The 19,407-nt window shown below is 39.6% G+C and overlaps 1 protein-coding gene across 5 annotated transcripts in view; it reads left to right on the top strand.

Annotated features, from left to right (window-relative positions):
* APTX (aprataxin) overlaps window positions 1-19,407 on the top strand; it is a 152,312-nt gene that overhangs the window by 36,608 nt on the left and 96,297 nt on the right. For all 5 annotated transcript variants that reach the window (XM_078781744.1, XM_078781740.1, XM_078781743.1 and 2 more), the window contains exon 2: window positions 15,848-16,161. In XM_078781744.1, coding sequence (XP_078637870.1) covers window positions 15,855-16,161 — 307 coding nt within the window. In that variant the 5' untranslated portion in view covers window positions 15,848-15,854. The remainder of the gene's footprint in view (window positions 1-15,847; window positions 16,162-19,407) is intronic.

Raw genomic sequence — 19,407 nt, 5'->3', positions numbered from 1 at the left:
GAAGTTAGTCATAACCAAGTCTAGAAGAGAAGATACTCCATTGGCTGAGATCCGGGTCGGGAAATTGACAGATTGTGTCAATCCCAGTGAGTCACAGAAGTCCTTTGCTGAGGTGCCATGACTGGTGAGAGAGGAACCCACACCCAACCAGGTGGCATGATGACAATTGAAGTCACCACATATGAGGAAGAGAGAGTTGGGATGAGTGGATAGAAGTTGGTCCATGTTGTCAGACAGTGAAATGTAGATGGAGTCATCACTGTTTGGGGGACGGTACAGAACACATATGAACAAAAGGTGGGAGCGGAGAGGAAGCCGTAGCCAGAGGTACTCCTGGGGGTGAGGAGGAGAGAGGGCAGTGCAAGGAGAGTGAGGAAGAGAGTTTTTGATAAAGATAGCCACCCACCACCAGGCCGAGGCTCAGGTCTATCATACCGGAGGAGGGAGTAACCAGGAAGAGATATTAAGGAATCAGAGACATCTTGAAGGAGGAAAGTCTCTGTTAAGCAGATCAAGTCTGGATTGTCAGAAGCAACCTGTATGGAGAGATCAGTCAGGTTTGAGCGAAGGCCCCGGATGTTTGAGGTCCATACCGTTAATGAAGAGAGAGGGGGAGCATCGGGTACAGGACAGGGGAGGGGAGGAGTAGGGTAAGATGAAGGATGAGAGGGGGAGGTAGGGAGAGCAGTTGTTAGTGTGTCAGCGATTGCAGAAGAGTTCCAAGAAAGGGAAGGATGAGGAGGATGAAAGGTTTGAAGGTGAAGGGATGAAGCACAGAGAGGGGTTGTTTGAGGGGGGGCAGAGGAAACAAGAAGGTTGGGGGGGGTGGAGGTATGAGATAGAAGGGAGACGAAGTGGGGAGGAGGCAGCTTTGAGGAGGAGGGGGGGAGGAGGGAGAATTGGAGAGGAATGGTATGGGGGGAGATTTGAATGGGAGGGGTTGGGGGGGAGTTTTGAAGGGGAGGAGTGAGGGGGGAGTTTAGGAGGGGAAGGGCAAGGGGGGAGTTCAGGAGTGGAAGGGCAAGGGGGGAGTTCAGGAGTGGAGGGGTAGGGGGGGAGTTTAAGAGTGGCGGGGCAAGGGGGGAGTTTAGGAGTGTAGGTGCAAGGGGAGGGATTTGGATGGGAGGGGCAAGAGGGGAGTTTAGAAAGTGGATGATTAATGAAAGACGAACATTGAAAACAAATTGGGTTTGTTGTGATTTTCAAGTTAGCAATCTGGTTCAGAATGATGGAGGAGGGATGGAATGAATGTGAATTTAGACCATGTAGTGAGGGAGACGTATAAGATATTGAATTTCTTTTTTTTGAGGTGGAATGAGTTGGAGAGGAAATTGAGAAAAGCCTTTTAAATAGGAAGAAAAACAGCGTGTTGTAAAATACCACTGAGTAAAACACTGAAGGGGAAAGGTTATACATATTTAAATAATATTTAAACAGAACCGTGAACAATCTTAGGTGCACAAAAATACCAACGGGGGGAGAGCCGAGAGGGACCACCACGAGTCTCTATCTATCTATAATTCCAGTAATCTCTGTGTGTTTGTTTGTTTGTACGTTTGTCTGTGACCGCTGTTTCTCGACAACCACAGGTCCGATATACTTTAAACTTGCCAGGTATATTGCTGGGGACCCGAGGATGTGCCTTTTCAAGGTTTCATATTAATCGGACAATTACTTACCGAGCTATGTCCAAAAAACGATTCAACCAATCAGAGAGCAGCGAGCTATCGCGTGTGCCGAACGTGGCGAACACACTCTGCCTCGGATAGAACATTTGAGAGCGTATTCATTTATTTCACGTTTGCAAACTATGTTGCCGCTATGTTGGCGTTAAACTATGTTTTAAAACTAATAAAAACCATTTCATCTAAATAGAGGGGGGGGGGGGGGGGGGGGATTGTCACTGTACTCGCAAGCCGTTCGCCGTTCGCTTTGGCGTTGCGAATGAACCAACACATTTCATGGACCAAACCATTTCATGTAAAGCGTTCGCCGTTCGCTTTGGCGTTGCGAATGGACCAAAACATTTCATGGACCAAACCATTTCATGTAAATAGAGGGGGGGATATAATTTTAGATATAGATATAGTACGGGCATGCCCTAGTACATTGAAAGAGAGGGACCTCTATACATTGAAAGAGGAGAGAATGAAGAAGTTAACGCATATTGTTTGCTTTTGGAAGAAACAGAATTACAGATTAATACAGATAATGGTGTTATGATTAATATCACATAGGTTTTTTTTCTCATAAATAAATGGTAGGGGTATATGTTAATCAAATCAATCTTAATAAATTAACATCTTGTATTCAAAATCAAAAGCCTTGTATTATTAATGTTAATTCAATTCAAAGAAAAGGAGCAGTAAGAATTGATGTTTTACTCACAAGAGAGCAGGTGAAAACACTAAATGATGTTGGATCACTTAAAATTAAAATGACAAAACCTATGTTAAAGAAATATTCAACACGGGAAACGAGTGGAGGATTTCTCCCGTTTCTAATTCCTTTATTTGCTGGTTTAAGTGTGGCGGGAGCATTGACTGGTGGTATTTCAGCAGCGGTAAAAACTGCTAACGAAAGGAAGGCACAACTAAAAGCTCAAAAAGAATTGGAAAGACATAACAAGGAGTTGGAGAGTGGTGTAGATTTTGCTCACCGACTGCCTGATAAAGCTAGATTGTTGGTTGGAGATATGCTTTCCTCTATAGCTCAAGCGGGTGTTAAACTTACTAAACGGGGTAATGGATTGTATCTTTCTCATAAATAAATGGACAAATGGTTTAAACAATTTGGAAAGAATACAACGTCAAATGTAGAACTTGCTAAATATTGTAAAAAACTAAAAATGGATAACGTGGTAATCTGTATGAGAGATGAATTAACAAAGTTGTCCAAGAATACAAAGAATATTATTATGAATTTAGACACACAGAATGGTTCTCATTGGGTTTGTATTCATAATAGTCAGGATAAATATTATTTTGATAGTTATGGTATGCCACCACCTGTTGAAGTAATACAATTCTTACAGAATGGTGTTTATCAAACATTTCAAGTTCAAGAAATTAATTCTAAATGTTGTGGCCAATTATGTTTATATGTATTATTTCAACTCAACAATAATGAAAATTTTTATGATGTCATTTTAAATCTAATATAAATGACATGTCGGAAAAGATGGTTCTATCTTTGGAGAATCCTCTCAGGATATTGATTTATCAAATTATTATACAAAGGCACAGGCTGAACGACAAAAATATAGTATAAGTAAAAATATTAATATGAAGAATACTTATAAATTAATCAATTATCCAAACCCTTCAGATGCGAATGACTTGGTGAGATTAAGTGATTTATCTCTAAAGAAAACAGCACGTTTTGTTAAACAAGTAAAATTTACAACCACTACACCTGGTTATACTGACCATACACCTTTCCTCATTCAATTTAACTATCTGCTTACAATTGAATTTTATAAAGGACATATAGTTAATATGCGAATTAATAAATGGGGGTATGATATGCCTGATTTAGGGTATAATTGGTCTTTTTCAATAAACTTAGAAGACCTACATGATTTGAATCAGTCTCGTAAAGAAGAATATTATCCGCTTGGAAATGTATGTGGAAGTACAATTAGTAAACAACAAATACATGATTTTAAGAAAAGAAAAATATATGATAGTATAGCGATGGTTAGCATGACAAAGGAGGAAGGTAATGAGATAAGGATAGAAAGCCGAGGAATACAAACCGATTTGGTAGTGGGAAGATGGGGTGGTATTACATGTCATAATATTAATCTCACATATATTTCTGATACATAAATGGCAGGAAGAAGACTACAAGAGAATTAAAATTTTTGTATTCAGGGATACCTACAAGAAAAGGGCGCTCGGTTTTACATACCGTATGAATTGGAACATACCCATGGACATTTTGTTATTAAAAACTGGCCTTATACCGATATTGCAAAATCTACAAATAGAGACTTGATTAAAATATTAAATAAAAATGAACTTCTCAAAGTTATGAAATATAAAACTCTTTTAGAAATTATCAACAAATCTTATTGGTATCCTATTATGAGAAAAATAATTATTGATACAAGAATATCTCAAAATCCAGATGAATATATGTATAATATTCTTTGGGGTTCAAACCCAAGGGTAGCAGGGGATGAGGAAGGAGTTGAGGAGAAAGAGGAGAGGGAGAAAAAAGAGGAGAGGGAGAAAAAGGAGGGAGAAAAAGGAGGAGGAGAGGGAGGAGAGGGAAAAAAAAGGAGAAGGAGGAGAGGGAGAAAAGAGAGAAGGAGGAGAGGGAGGAAAGAGAGAGAGAATAAAAATTTAAAAAGATGACCATTCCTGAGATTCGTAAAAGATTGATTGTATTACGGCAAAAAATTCAACCTCAACGCACCGAAGAGGAAAATAAAGAATTCAAGACTCTTATGAAGGTATTTATTTAAAAAATGAGTTCACTTACAGGGAGAAGATTTACACGAGAAGTGGTGAAGAAGAAGAAGAAGAAGAAGAAGGAAAGGATTATATAATAATTGATGATGCTATTGACTTTAGTTAGTTTTTATTTGTAAATAAATGGAGGAGAGAGTGAAGGCATTCCGAAGGATTCTTTATGTTTTAAAAATCAAGATTGAAATGTATTACGGCAAAAAATTCAACCTCAATGCACCGAAGAGGAAAATAATGAATTAACTCTTTTGAAGATATTTATTTCAAAAATGAGTTCACTTACAGGGAGGAGATTTACACGAGAAAGTGGTGAAGAAGAAGAAGAAGGACAATAGTTGATGATGCTATTGACTTTAGTTAGTTTATATTTGTAAATAAATGGAGGAGAGAGTGAAGACATTCCTAAGGATTCTTTATGATTTAAAAATCAAGATAGAAATGTATATGTTGAAAATCAAAAAGGTTTTGGCACGATGTAGGACTTTTTCTCATAAATAAATATGCGTTATTGTCTCAAATGTAAAAAGAAAACTAAATCTAAAAATATCTCTTATGTTAAAGCTAAAAATAATAGAGTTTATCAAAAAGGAATATGTCAAGTGTGTGGCTCTAAAAAGTGCCAATTCATCTCTCCTAAAAGTGGAGGGGACATACAAAAGTTTCTGTCAGGAAGTAAATTTACAACAACTGGAATTCCAGGGGAACTACATCTACCTGGATATTCGTTCTGCGGTCCAGGAACAAACCTGGATAAAAGATTAGATGAGGCTGACAATCCTAAACCTTGGTCTAAACCTAAAAATAGGGTTGATGAAGTGTATATGAAGCATGATATTGCTTATGGGGATACCACTACATTGGATGAAAAACATGAAGCAGACAGAGAAATGTTGTATAATTTGTCTTTGATACAAAATCCTACGTTGAGAGAGAAAGTTGATAGGTTTATTGTAAAAAAAATGATAAGTGCTAAATTGAAACTTGGTCTTGGTTATTCCTCAAAAAACTATTAGACTCCAATGATGTCATTAAGACTGAGGAGCTTTTGGCTGAAGAATTACATAAACCTATAATCACCAAGTTTAAAAGAAGGAAGGTTTATTCCAAAGACACCAACTACATATGGTCTGCCGATTTAATTGAATTAAATAATGATAGGGGATACAAGTATGCTTTAACTGTTATTGATTTGAGAAGTAGATTTGCCTGGGTTGTTCCTTTAAAAAATAAAAAGGGAGGTACTTTAATGTTAGCCTTTAAGCTAATATTTGATAGGGATAAAAGAAAACCAAAGAAACTGTGGACCGATGAGGGAACAGAGTTCTATAGGGTATGACATTTCTTAAGGGGGAAGGTATTAAATTATACAGCACCTTTAATGAAGGAAAAGCACTTGTTATTGAGCGTTTTAATCATCTATCTATAATTCCAGTAATCTCTGTACGTTTGTACGTCTGTACGTTTGTTTGTCTGTGACCGCTGTTTCTCGACAACCACGGGTCCGATATACTTTTAACTTGCCAGGTATATTGCTGGGGACCCGAGGATGTGCCTTTTCAAGGTTTCATATTAATCGGACAATTACTTACCGAGCTATGTCCAAAAAACGATTCAACCAATCAGAGAGCAGCGAACGATCGCGTGTGCCGAACGTGGAGGACACACTCTGCCTCGGATGGCACATTTGAGAGCGTATTCATTTATTTCACGTTTGCAAACTATGTTGGCGTTAAACTATGTTTTAAAACTAATAAAACCGAATTTGCGATTCATTCGCTTTCCTGCGCGTTTGTGCACGCGATGGCGATTTCTTTACCAAACTCCGGAAGCCGTTCGCTTTGGACCAAACCATTGCATGTAAATAGAGGGGGGGGGGGATTGTCACCGTACTCGCAAGCCGTTCGCTTTGGACCAAACCATTTCATGTAAATAGAGGGGGGGGATATAATTTTAGATATAGATATAGTACGGGCAATGCCCTAGTACTTTAAAAGATAAATTATATAAAAAATTCACTCAACTCGATTCTCAACAATGGGTGTATTTTATTCAGGATATTGTAGATAATTACAATAATACAGTTCATTCGTCAACAAAATCAAAACCATCGGAAACATTTACAAAATTAGAATATGAAAAGGAGATTAATTTGAGAAAGCCCAAGTTCAAAGTTGGTGATATGGTAAAAATATACAAATGGAAAAGTCATTTTGAGAAAGGTTATACACAAAAATGGACTAATGAATTATTTTAAATTGTTGATATAATGGATACAGTCCCTTGGACTTACAAATGATATGATATGAATGGGGAAGAAATATTAGGGTCATTTTATTCACAGGAATTACAAAAAACAAAACTGATAAGCCATTAAACAACAACCATCCATACTTTTATTCACCCCACCCAGATAAGATCATTTAATTACTCATACAGACCCCGCCCACACAGACCCCACCCCCAGTGCGTCCCCCACCCTTGATCCCCCCTCATCCCACCCCCACCTTCCCCACACTCACAAGGGGAGGGGAGAGGTGGGTGAAGGGGGATCAAGGGAGGGGGGGGCGCACTTTTCCCTCCTTTTTCCTTTATTCTCTTTCTGTAATTAAGAATTAAATAGTTGTAGACAAAGCATATATATATAAATATTGAAAACATTAAAATCTTTATATAATTATTAAAACATTTTTGTTGAGGTATAAATTCAGTTTCTTCCCATTCAATTTCATCATCTTCTTCTTCCCAGAACAAGTCAAAGACAGCAGATGTATTGAGTTTTTGAATCTCTTCCTGAAGACAAGAGGACAAGAGGGGAGAGAAAATATGAATGATATACATACACGTACATACATACATACATACACATACACTCACAAACCTACCTCTAAAAAATCAAGCTTTGCGTCAAGATCGTTGAGTTGAAAATGTAGGGTATCGCAGGTTGGTAGTAAATAACCACTCTTTGGGATCTCGAAATAATCCCACTCATAGCCGTGGTCTTTGAGGTTAATACTGCAAACAAAATAAAGAGAAATTACTGCGCTGAAGTATGCTAGACATCTCGTTTTTTTCATTTCTGTTCCTCACAATTCTGTCTCTCTTATTCACACATCATACCTTTCACATGAATCTTCTGAGAATGATGAAACATTGAATTCATTCAAATCCAGTTCGTTTTGAAACTCTTGAGGAACAGTTTGAAATTCTGCCAGGATATTCACAATATTTGAATTGCTGAAATAAAGAGAAAAAAAATAAATCATGAGTCATAAAATTAATCACTGACAAAGCTCTCATTGAACACTTTTATTCTGAATGAACTTACCAAAGTCCTGGTGAGTTGATATAATCTTCATCAGAGTAGAGACTGAAATAAGACATGTTGATGCTCATCTTCATCGGTTCATAATGTTTAAAACGACACGGCAACACGGCTTAAATAATGAACAAAATGTATTTTCGGGAACAGAACTCAGTTTTAACATTTCGAGGAAACAGGAAATTAGACAATGGAATTCGTTCCTGGAATTTATCCAAGTGCCATTTCTCCAAAGTGCAAAGATTTAATGAAAAAACGGTTTTTTGTATGGTAGCCCTCATTTAAAAATGGTAATATCTTCTTTGTTAATGGTAATGTTAGTGTTAAAAAAGTTTTAAAAGTTAATGAAAAAATTAAATTATTGATATTAAGAGTAAAAGGTTCATAAGACTTAGATCATAAGGAAATAGGGGAGTGGTTTACTAGAGATCATTGATATTAAGAGTAAAAGGTTCATAAGGCTTAGATCATAGATTCATAAGGGTTGAAGGACTATAGGTTTATAAGGCCAGAAGGATCATAGGTTCATAAGGCTTGAAGGATCATAGGTTTATAAGGCCAGAAGGATCATAGGTTCATAAGGCCAGAAGGATCATAGGTTCATAAGGCCAGAAGGATCATAGGTTTATAAGGCCAGAAGGATCATAGGTTTATAAGGCCAGAAGGATCATAGGTTTATAAGGCCAGAAGGATCATAGGTTCATAAGGGTAGAAGGATCATAGGTTCATAAGGGTAGAAGGATCATAGGTTCATAAGGGTAGAAGGATCATAGGTTTATAAGGCCAGAAGGATCATAGGTTCATAAGGCCAGAAGGATCATAGGTTTCATAAATATTAGGGTGGGTGAAAAGAGGCGTTTTGGGATGCAGTAATATCAAAAAAGTTAATGAAAAATGAGGGTGAGAGGAAAAACAATTAACATGTAAGTCAATGGGGGAAAATGAGAGTGGAGAAAAAGGGGCGTTTAAAATCAATGAAAATTTCCCTAAAATTCAGAAAATGGTCGATTATTGGAGAAAATTAACATGTAAGTCAATGGGAGAGTGTCCCAACATCAACATTTATTCCCTACTCACGTGGGTTTCTCACTGGTGCTTTCCTGGCAGATGAGACACTTATTCCAGTCCATCGGTGTATCGTCCTCATTCACAGACATGGTGATATCACTGCTAGCTTGAACTAGTTTGAAGACTTTCTTCATGATGATGAGCAGTAGATTAGATTAACACTCACAACAATCTGAAAGACAGAAGCAATGATTATTACAAACACAACCACACCAATTCAATAAATTATAGAAAATTTTATTTCTTAAATATTGCAAGAATTCTGGATCTGATCTGCAAAAAAAACACCTTAATTAATCTACTTAATTATTTAAAACATGTTTTACTTATAACATATAATGATTAATAACAAATATAACAACTTATATCTAATAATGACTACTAACAATTTCTACTTCTAAACTTATAACTAATAATATAATATGATCCTTATCTTAAAAAAAAAAGAAGTGATATTAAGGAATTTGTTCATTTTCTTTAATATTTTGACCATCAAAATACCTATATTGGTCCATATATCCATTAAATATATATTCTTACGGCATATTTATAATTCTTGTGGTTGAGTAAGTTAGTATATATATAGCATGAACATATATATTTTATGTTAATAGAGGTATTTTTGTCATTCACTTATCGGCAAAATCTCCTCGATGGCAGCCATTTTGGAAAATGGCCGCTACGGTGGATACAGGACAGATACAGAATGCCTCCAATCTTTAAAATGATCCCCATGATGTCTAGTATGAGTCTGCCAAGTTTCATGCTTTTATCATAAAGTGCACAATCTGTTCATTTTTTAGCACCTATCCGCTGGACTACATTGTTAATGATGAAGTCACAATAGGTCACAAGTCACAATAGGACAGTTCGAAAAACTGACTGCTGGAAATTTGGTAACAAAGCTGGGATTAAAAAATGTAAAAGATGTTGGAATAAATGATTTAAAGAAAAAGATGGAGAACCAAAAGAGATTCTCCTGAGCTCAGAATTCAATTTAGAAAAAGGTCAAAAGTTTCTGTTACCATGGAGACATGATAGAAGCATCAGAAGGAGGAGAATTAGCTGCTAGATCAAGGATAAAATCAGCCTGGAACAAGTGTAGACAACTAGATGGTATCATCGTGAAACACAAATATTCCCTTATCTGTAAAAGTTCGAGTTTATAAAGCCTGGATCAGACTGGTATTGCTCACTGGACGAACTGCAAACGACTGGGTTATACCTGACAATGCAAGTGGTTCTGACTTCCGGCATTGGCTTACGTCATTTCGTCATCGCTGTGAATGTCAATGGCTGTTCTTGTCTTTGAGGTTGAATGCGGCACATTTTCTTGAAGTGGCCCACAATTGTTGCAGTTCCTCTCTTTAATCGGGCATCCATGCACCCGTTTATTTTGGTGTCTGCATTGAGAACACATACAGATGGTCGGTGGTCCATCTAGGGCCAAAGAGGAGCGGTGTTCACTGCAGGGAATATGGGCATGGCTCGACACTGTGCCCTGCTGTCGAAAACTGTGCATCTCGTTTACTTAGAGCCGAGTCTTTGGCATGGTCTTCAACGGGCGTGACTGGCCTTGGCTGCTCTGCATATGTCCACTGCTTTGGTGAGGTCAAGATCCTTTTTTGTGGAGTAAACACTCTTTTAGGCATAAATCCGACATGGCAAAAACTACTGTACATGGTTTCCAACCATGTTCTCCGTTTCCTCAAAACGACACGATTTGGCCTTTGTCCTCAACTCGGTGACATACTGGTCAATGGGTTGACCCTCTTACTGTCAGGTTTCCCATAAACGGTACATTTCATAGACTACATTCCTCAAACGTCTGACATACCGAGTTGAGTTTCTTGCTGTTCGAGGCTTCGCTGAACATGATTGTGTTGTACACTTCAACCGCAGTGTCGCCGGCGCAATGCAACAAGATGGCGACTTTCTTGCTCTCAGGTACTGACTCCGAACTCTGTCCTGACGCTTCCAAGAACAGTTCAAACAGCTGTCTCCATCGGCTTCCAGAGCCAGTGGCGGGGTGGTTTAAAACTCCATCATGGGTCAATGTGAATAACCGCTGCCACCATTTAAATGAGCCAGACGATGGTTCGAGATCAACTGTTTTATTTCCGGATCCACCCAGCTATTGTCATATCCGCCAACAACAACTCATAACACCCCCCCTACCCCCCCTGCCTCCCGAGATGAAACCAACAACACGAAGTCTGGTGGCCTTTCCTACAACACAAGATGATGTGTGTACAAGATGGATACAGAAGCAGACCGACTCACAGGAAGGAATAACTGCAAAAATTTGGAAAGAGGATGGCCAATGGGGGAAGAAAAGACCATGGCCCTGGATAGGGGACCATGGCCCTGGTACAGATTTGAGATGGCGGCAAACAGCTGTCCTGGAGACCAGGAGGGAAGAATGAGATGCAAGACCAGAAGGAGGCAGAAGAAGACAGAGACCACTGACCCGAGTGTGTTGTGACTTTTCATTTCATCCCTAAAACGACGTGGATTTGATCCTGATGTGATCCGAGAGACATTCAATGTGACATCATCCAACGTGACATTTGACTATGACATTCATTCATTGTGACAATCCTCAAGACTCTTTGACCAAAAAAATAGTTGTTGTGTCAGCTCCACAGTTGGGAAACCATTATGCACACCTTGATATCTCAACATGTGTTCAAAGTCAATAAAATTGCCTGAATACAATAACAGTCAAAAACCATAATTTTAAGTCTTCTACACATCTTTGCTTTAAATCCACAGACCAGTGTTTGTTTGTGTGTTTGTTTGTCATGCCACTCCTCCTACAGTTCTGACCTGATTACATCCAGACATGCTGCATAGGGTCAGCATGATCCCAATTCGTGTATAGGGGTGTTTTTATATTTGCCGGTGGTCTTGGGAGTGGGGGGGGGGAGGAGTCGCAAATTCTCTATGTAAATATGTATCATGCAGCGCCACCTCCAGGTGGGAGAGGGTATTACAAGTCCATACCCTTAACTGCAATATTCCTGTCCCAATGTTTTCCGGTGCAGCGAGATGTTTTGAATTATGAGCAGTAGGCATGTTTTTGCTTCATGCACGTAACCCGGGTTTTTTATTTGATTTCCGGGAGCAATTGAGGGAGCTGTCAGTTGCCTATACACCACCCAAATAAAGGTAGGTGTCAGAAGAACGTGTTGCATGCTTGGGACACGATCGCCCATAGGGTGGGTATTCTGCGAGTTTAAATAGATTGTGTGACATGTGACATCTGTTTGCATCAGATGCATGAAACTAAGAATTTGCTTAAATGACTTGTATTCAATTATATATATGCAATATTTACCTCTGCCACTGAAGGTGGGTGGAGGTTATATTTTCACCCATCTTTGTTTGTTACTTGGGAGTATTATTTTAAAAAGTACAAGTATGTTGACCACTCTGGTTGTGTGTGTGTGTGTGTGTGTGTGTGTGTGTGTGTGTGTGTGTGTGTGTGTGTGTGTGTGTGTGTGTGTGTGTGTGTGTGTGTGTGTGTGTTACTTGGGGAAAAAAATTTTTTGGACAAGTATGTTGATCACTTCGGTTTGTGTGTGTATTTGTTTGTCTGTCCGCTCACTTATAATTGCGTACAGGTCACAATTTGAAACCGATCTTCACGAAACTTCACCAAATGGTAGAATTTGTGGTCCGACAAAATCCTATATATTTTTGAGGTCACAAGGTCAACATAAGCCAAAGGTCAACCACTTTTTTTCAAATTTCTAAAATCCTCAAATTTCATCCGATTGACTTGAAATTTGAATATGATTTTCAGATCAGCTAACTGAATTCAACCACCAACTATTTTTGAGATCAGCAGAGGACAAGGTCAAAATAGGCCAAAGGTAAACAACGATTTCAAATTGCTAAAATCCTCAATTTTCATCTGATTGACTTGAAATTTGAATATGATTTTCAGATCAGCTAACTGAATTCAACCACCAACTATTTTTGAGATCAGCAGAGGACAAGGTCAAAATAGGCCAAAGGTAAACAACGATTTCAAATTGCTAAAATCCTCAATTTTCATCTGATTGACTTGAAATTTGAATATAATTTTCATATCAACTAACTGAATTCAACCAGCAACTATTTTTGAGATCAGCAGAGGACAAGGTCAACATAGCACAAAGGTCAACATATGCCAAATTTCTAAAATTGACAATTTTCATCCGATTAACTTGAAAACTGAATCGGATTTGCATATCAGCTTACTGAAACCAACCACCAACTATTTTTGAGATCAGCATAGGCCAAAAGGTCAACATAGACCAAAGGACAACAACCTTTTCAAATTTCTAAAAATCCTCAATTTTCATTTGATTGACTTGAAATTTGAATGTCATTTTCATATCAGTTAACTTAATTCAACCAACAACTATTTGAGATCAACATAGGCCAAAAGGTCAATATAGGCCAAAGCTCAACAACCTCTTCAAATATCTAAAAATCCTCAATGTTCATCAATTGACTTGAAATTTGAATAGGATTTGTACATGTGGTCACTGAATTCAACCACCAATTATTTTGTAGTCAATAGGATGCTCTACTGAGGGTCATTCTACTTTGTTCTCTTTGCCTAGTGTCACTCTATGAGTGATTTTTCATTTGTTTGTCTGTCTGTCTGTGAACAAGATATCTCAGAAAGTAGTGGACAGATTGGGCTGAAATTTGGAGAGTTTGGGTATGTTACACAGACTAAATGATTAGATTTTGGTGAAGATTCAAATCCGAATCTGGATTTGAGAATTTTAAAATGGTTCTTCACCATCAAGTGATAGGGCTAAAACCAATATATAGCACGATATCTCAAAAAGTTATGAATGTATTCGGACGAAATTTGGTGGACACGTTAGCTGTTTGACAAGGAAGAATCGATTCAGTTTTGGTGAAGATCCAAATACGGATCCGAATATGAGCATTTTAAAATCTTTTCAAGTGATTCTTCACCATTGAGTGATAGGGCCAAAAACGACATGTAGCATGATATTTCAAAAAGTTGTAGATGACTCATGACAAAACTTGGATGAGTTGGGTAAGTGACAAGAACAAGCCGATTCGATTTTGGTTCATGTTGGATCTAGATCTGATGCATCAGTGAGATGCAAAACGTAAACTGTTCAGTCTGGTGGATGTACACTGTCTTCATGAAGTATTCATACCCCTTGACCTTTTTCACATTTTATTATGTAACAGCCTGAATTTGGAATGGATTAAATTAAAGGTTTTGTCACTGTTCTACACATAATACCCCATAATGTCAAAGTGGAATTCTTTTTTTGTTAGAAATATTTTCAAAATAATTAAAAATGAAATGCTGAAATGTCTTGAGTCAACAAGTATTCACCCCCCCCCCCCCCCCCCCCTTTGTTATGCCACTCCAAATTGATCTCAGGTGCATCCAATTTCCTTTGATCATCCTTGATAAGTCTCTACAACTTGATTGGACTTCACCTGTGGCTAATTCAATTGATTGGGACATGATTTAGAAAGAAACACGCCCTTCTATATGAGGTCCCATAGTTCACAGTGCATGTCAGAGCAGAAACTCGATCGTAAATAACAAATAACTGTCCATAGAACTCCGAGATAGAATTGTGAGGAGGCATAGATCTGGGGAAGGGTATAAAACAATTTCTCGACTGTTGAAAGCACAGTGAGCTCCATTAATAGGAAATAAAAAGAATATGGAACCACCCAGACTCTAGAGCTGACAGACACTGACTGACAGACACCTGACAGACAGCTGACAGACACCCAGACTCTGAACCACCCACCACCCAGACTCTAGAGCTGACAGTCTGACCAAACTGAACAACTGGGCAAAAAAGACCTTGGTCAGGGGGATGACCAAGAACCCAATGCAATGACAGAACTACAGAGTTCCTTGGCTGAGATGGGAGAACTTTCCAGAAGAAAAACAGTCTCTGCAGCACTTTATGGGAGAGTGGCCAGACAGAAGCCACTCCTGAGAAAAGGCACATGAAAGCACGCCTGGTGTTTGCAAAAAGGCACGTGAGTGACTCACAGCATGAGACAAAATATTCTGTGGTCTGATGAGACGAAAATTGAACTCTTTAAACTGAATGCAAAGTGCTACATCTGGAGGAAACCGAGTACAGCTCATCACCCATCTAACACTATCCCTACCATGAAGCATGGTGGTAGCAGCATTATGCTATGGAGATGCTTTTCAGCGGCAGAGACTGGGAGACTTGCAACAATGCGATGGAGCCAAATACAGGCAAATCCTTGAGGAGAACCTGCTTTAGAGTGCAACAGCCCTTAGCCTGCGGCAAAGATTTATGTTCCATCAGGACAATGACCCCAAGCATCTTGCCAAAGCAACACTGGACTGGCTTCAGAACAAGAACGTGAAATTCCTTGAGCGGCCCAGCCAAAGCCCAAACTTATGAAAATCTGTGGAAAAACTGGAAGACTGCTGTTCACCAATGCTCCCCATCCAACTTGACAGCTTGAGCAAATATGCAAGGAAGAATGGGAGAAACTCCACAAATCCAGATGTGCAAAGCTGATAGACATACCCAAGAAGACTCAAAGCTGTAATCACTGCCAAAGGCACTCCTACGAAGTACTGACTCAGGCGGTTGAATACTTATATAAAGTACATATTTCTGTATTTCATTTGGAATTATTTTGTGTAAAATTTCAAAAAAAACAAATAAATTGCACTTTCATATGATGGGGTATTATGTGTAGATCAGTGACAAACAATCTCTATTTAACACATTTGAAAATCAGGCTGTAACACAACAAAATGTGACAAAAGTCAAGGGGTGTGAATACTTTCTGAAGGCATTGTATATGCTCTCTTCTGTTTATCAATGCTTATCTAATTTGTCAATGGAAATCACTTCCTTGGTGGGGCATGTTCAATGTCTGGGGAATTATGTATAGAGATTGATTCTTTAAGTTTGATTTGCTGTTTCAGGATCAGAATGAATCAGCCACAATTGAGCCAGGAAGAGGCCAGAGATGTTCTGAAGAATAAGTATGGTATAAACGACATCATTGCTTTAAAACCCCTTCCCAGCTATGAAGATCAGAACTTTCATGTGACAGCCAAAGATGCTGACGACGTACAACACGATTACGTCCTGAAGATCATAAACAATGAATTGAGCCAGAATCCAGATATATGTTCTGTGCAGTCTCATGCAATGACCTTCCTGCGAGAATGTGGATTTCCCACTCCGATGACGTTCCCAACAACTGGAGGGGAAATGCTAAGCTTCTTCTCAGTCGGTAAGCAGGAGATAGTCTTGAAGGACAGACAATGAGCATGAATTATCGTTTCTTCGTTTATGGAAGACAATAATGATTTGAGTGTCATCCAACAAGTTCTGTCACTTCATCTAAATATAATAGATATAGGACACATTGACAAACTTTGTTCTTATCACATTATGAGGTCATCCCATCTCAATTCCCGAAGGGATGAACTTGTAAAATGGGTCGTGATGTCCGGTTGTCCGTCCGGTCATTCGTCCCCGTTAACTTCTTGCTATTTTTGCTACTCCTCCTTATCACCTGGCTGATATCAAACTTGACACATGAATACAAGACAGCAGCCCACACAATCGCTAAGACATCAATTGGGGTGGAAAAGCATTTTAAAATTAGTTTAAATGCTTTAGAAGGAAGAAGCGTTTATATTCGATGAGGTATCAAGAAATGGGGAGGGAGGGGGGGGGGGGGAGAACATATTACAGGCAGAAGGAAATTCAAGTAAAATGAGTTTGCTCAACAGCGTTTGTCTGTCGGTATGTATGCATGTCCCTTCCACTGGCATTTTGCAGGTTTATTCTCTTTAAAAATTGTATAATTTTTTAAATGATATTTATGACATCATAGGTCACATGTTACCAGCGCCATCTTGGAAAAACCGAAAAACTTTGCACCTCTATATCTGTGAAACTGCTCCATGGAAAAATATTGAAAGGTGGTTCATTGTCAAGTACTCCCCATGGGGAATAAGATATGTTAATGATGATGTCATCAGTGACTTCATTATGACGTCATAATTCGACAAGTACAAAACTTCATCCAATCAAGATGAAATTTATTCAGCACCATCTAGGGATAAATTGGTGGAGAAAAAAGAATAATGATGACGTCATTGGTCACGTGGTTCGGCCGCCATATTTGTTTTTAACACAAAAGCCTTAAAAACCACTGAAAACACATCCTGGCGAGGGTCGGCAATCTCCGATTTCTCTTTCTTGTTTAGGTATTGCATTGTGTTCAACTAATCTACTATAAATAGATGAGGTGTACGTATGTGTGTGTACACGCGTGTGCATGTGCGTGTGCGTGTGCATGTGCGTGCTTATGTATGTGTGTTTGTGTGAGGAATGTTTTTTCTGGAGTTATAATAGAGCTCTCTGATGAGGAATGTGATACACCAAAATGATTACCATGATCTCCTTCCTGAGCTGATAATTAACTGACTGATTAAAAATATTCAGGATGAACTCCCATGTTTCTAAACGCATGCCATGTTAAGGTGTATCGATCAGTTTAATAGGTCCTTCCATAGCATGGCATTCTATAATTACAAAGTAAAAAACAATGAGCCTCTAACTGCACCCCTAACCCCCAACCCCACCCTGGCCCAAGCACAGGTGAAAGGCAAGGTAATTCATAGATATTACCACGGAATGTGCTCTCAGGGTCTATCACAGGTTATTCTACCTGAGCATATTTTCAGTCGCCCGACACCTTTAGCAGTTTCTTCCCATCCATACACTGTATCTGTCCCAAGGAATAAGACCATGAGGTGTTCTTCTAGCCTTTTTCCCTGCACAACATCACTCTGCAACAGTTTACCTGCTTCCTGCTTTCCCCTCAATCCCAAACTACCTCAATTCAAGAGGAACTAGAATATAAAGCCCGTTGACGACCGGACGCACGCAGGCACAGCAGAGAGAGCTCCTTTTATACATTAGACATCAGGTGGAAAAGTTTCTGTCAACCCTCGACTCTGATTCTGCAACTGGTCCTGACGGCATCAGCCCACGGGTCCTAAAATCATGTTCTTCCCCTCTTTCACTCCCTCTTTCTGTTCTCTTCACCCTCTCTTTTGCTCAAGGTCATCTGCCATCTGCTTGGAAATCAGCCAACATCACCGCTTTACACAAAAAAGGTGCAAAAACAGATACTAGCAACTACAGACCAATCAGCCTTCTCCCAATTATCAGCAAAGTCATGGAATCCATCATTGCTTCAGATATGAAATCTTTCCTCTTCTCCAATGGCTTGATCTCTGATCATCAATTTGGTTTCAGACCTGGTCACTCTACTCTGGACATGCTGCTTCTGCTTTCTCAACAATGGATGGAGGTCCTCAACACCAAACAGGAAATTAGAGCTGTCTCCCTTGACATTTCACGTGCCTTCAATACGGTCTGGCACCCTGCTCTGCTCACCAAACTCTCCTCCTTTGGTATCCATGGAAATCTCCACGCATGGCTGGCGGACTTCCTCTCTGGTCATAGTCAACGTGTGGCCCTGAATGGGTTTCTCTCATCTCCTCTTCCTGTTCAGGCTGGAGTTCCCCAAGGTAGTGTTCTGGGCCCTGTGCTTTTTCTGGTCTTCATCAATGATCTCTCTGACTCTCTTGAAAATCCTCTCTATCTCTTTGCTGACGACTCTATTCTCTGTCGCTCCATTCCTCATCCCTCAGATCGGCAGTCTGCAGCCTCCTCACTCTCTGCAGACCTGGACAAAATCACAGACTGGGCAAACAAATGGAACATGTCTTTCAATCCTGATAAATCTCACACTCTTACGATGTCTCTCCGAAAAGACCGACTGGACAACCCTCCCATCCACTTTCTGAATAATCCTCTCCAAGAAGTTCTGTCACTCAAGCTTTTGGGTCTCATTATTCGCCATGATCTTTCCTGGGAAAACCACATTTCAAATCTGGCCTCCAAAGCCAGTCGCCGACTGGGCATCCTCTGTCGTGCGAAGTCCTTCCTTGGCACACCTGAGCTCCTCACCACATACAAGGCTTTCATCCGCAGCTCTATGGAATACTGCTCTCCCCTCTGGTCTGGTGCTCCTGCCTCACACCTAGCTCGTCTTCACGCTGTTGAAACCAAAGCGTTCAGAATCATTGGAATCTCCCGCGATGAAGCTAACTCCAAGGGCCTTTCACTCACTCACCGCAGGCAGGTTGGTGGTCTTTCCGTCTTCTACCGACTCCTCTCTGGCCTTGCCCCCCCAGCTCTCTCTGGGCTCTGTCCCCCAAATATTCCTACAGGTCGCACAAGATCTGCCTGCAACCCTCTTATGGTTAAACTGCCAAAATCAAGACTTTCTGCTCACCTTCACTCCTTCATTCCTCTTTTCTCCCGCCTCTGGAACAAACTCCCTCACTCTCTTCAATCCCACTCCACCCTCCAGGTCTTTAAAACAGCTGTTCACCACCATCTCTTATCCTCCCCCATCCAAAACCTTGATCTTTTCTACCCCTGCTAATTTCGG

The sequence above is a fragment of the Myxine glutinosa genome, chromosome 7 (genome assembly GCF_964187855.1).
Source record: "Myxine glutinosa chromosome 7, kmMyxGlut1.1, whole genome shotgun sequence".
Taxonomy (NCBI): Eukaryota; Metazoa; Chordata; class Myxini; order Myxiniformes; family Myxinidae; genus Myxine; species Myxine glutinosa.
Note: the sequence above shows the minus strand (reverse complement) of the source record. Positions and strands in the feature narration are given on the sequence as shown.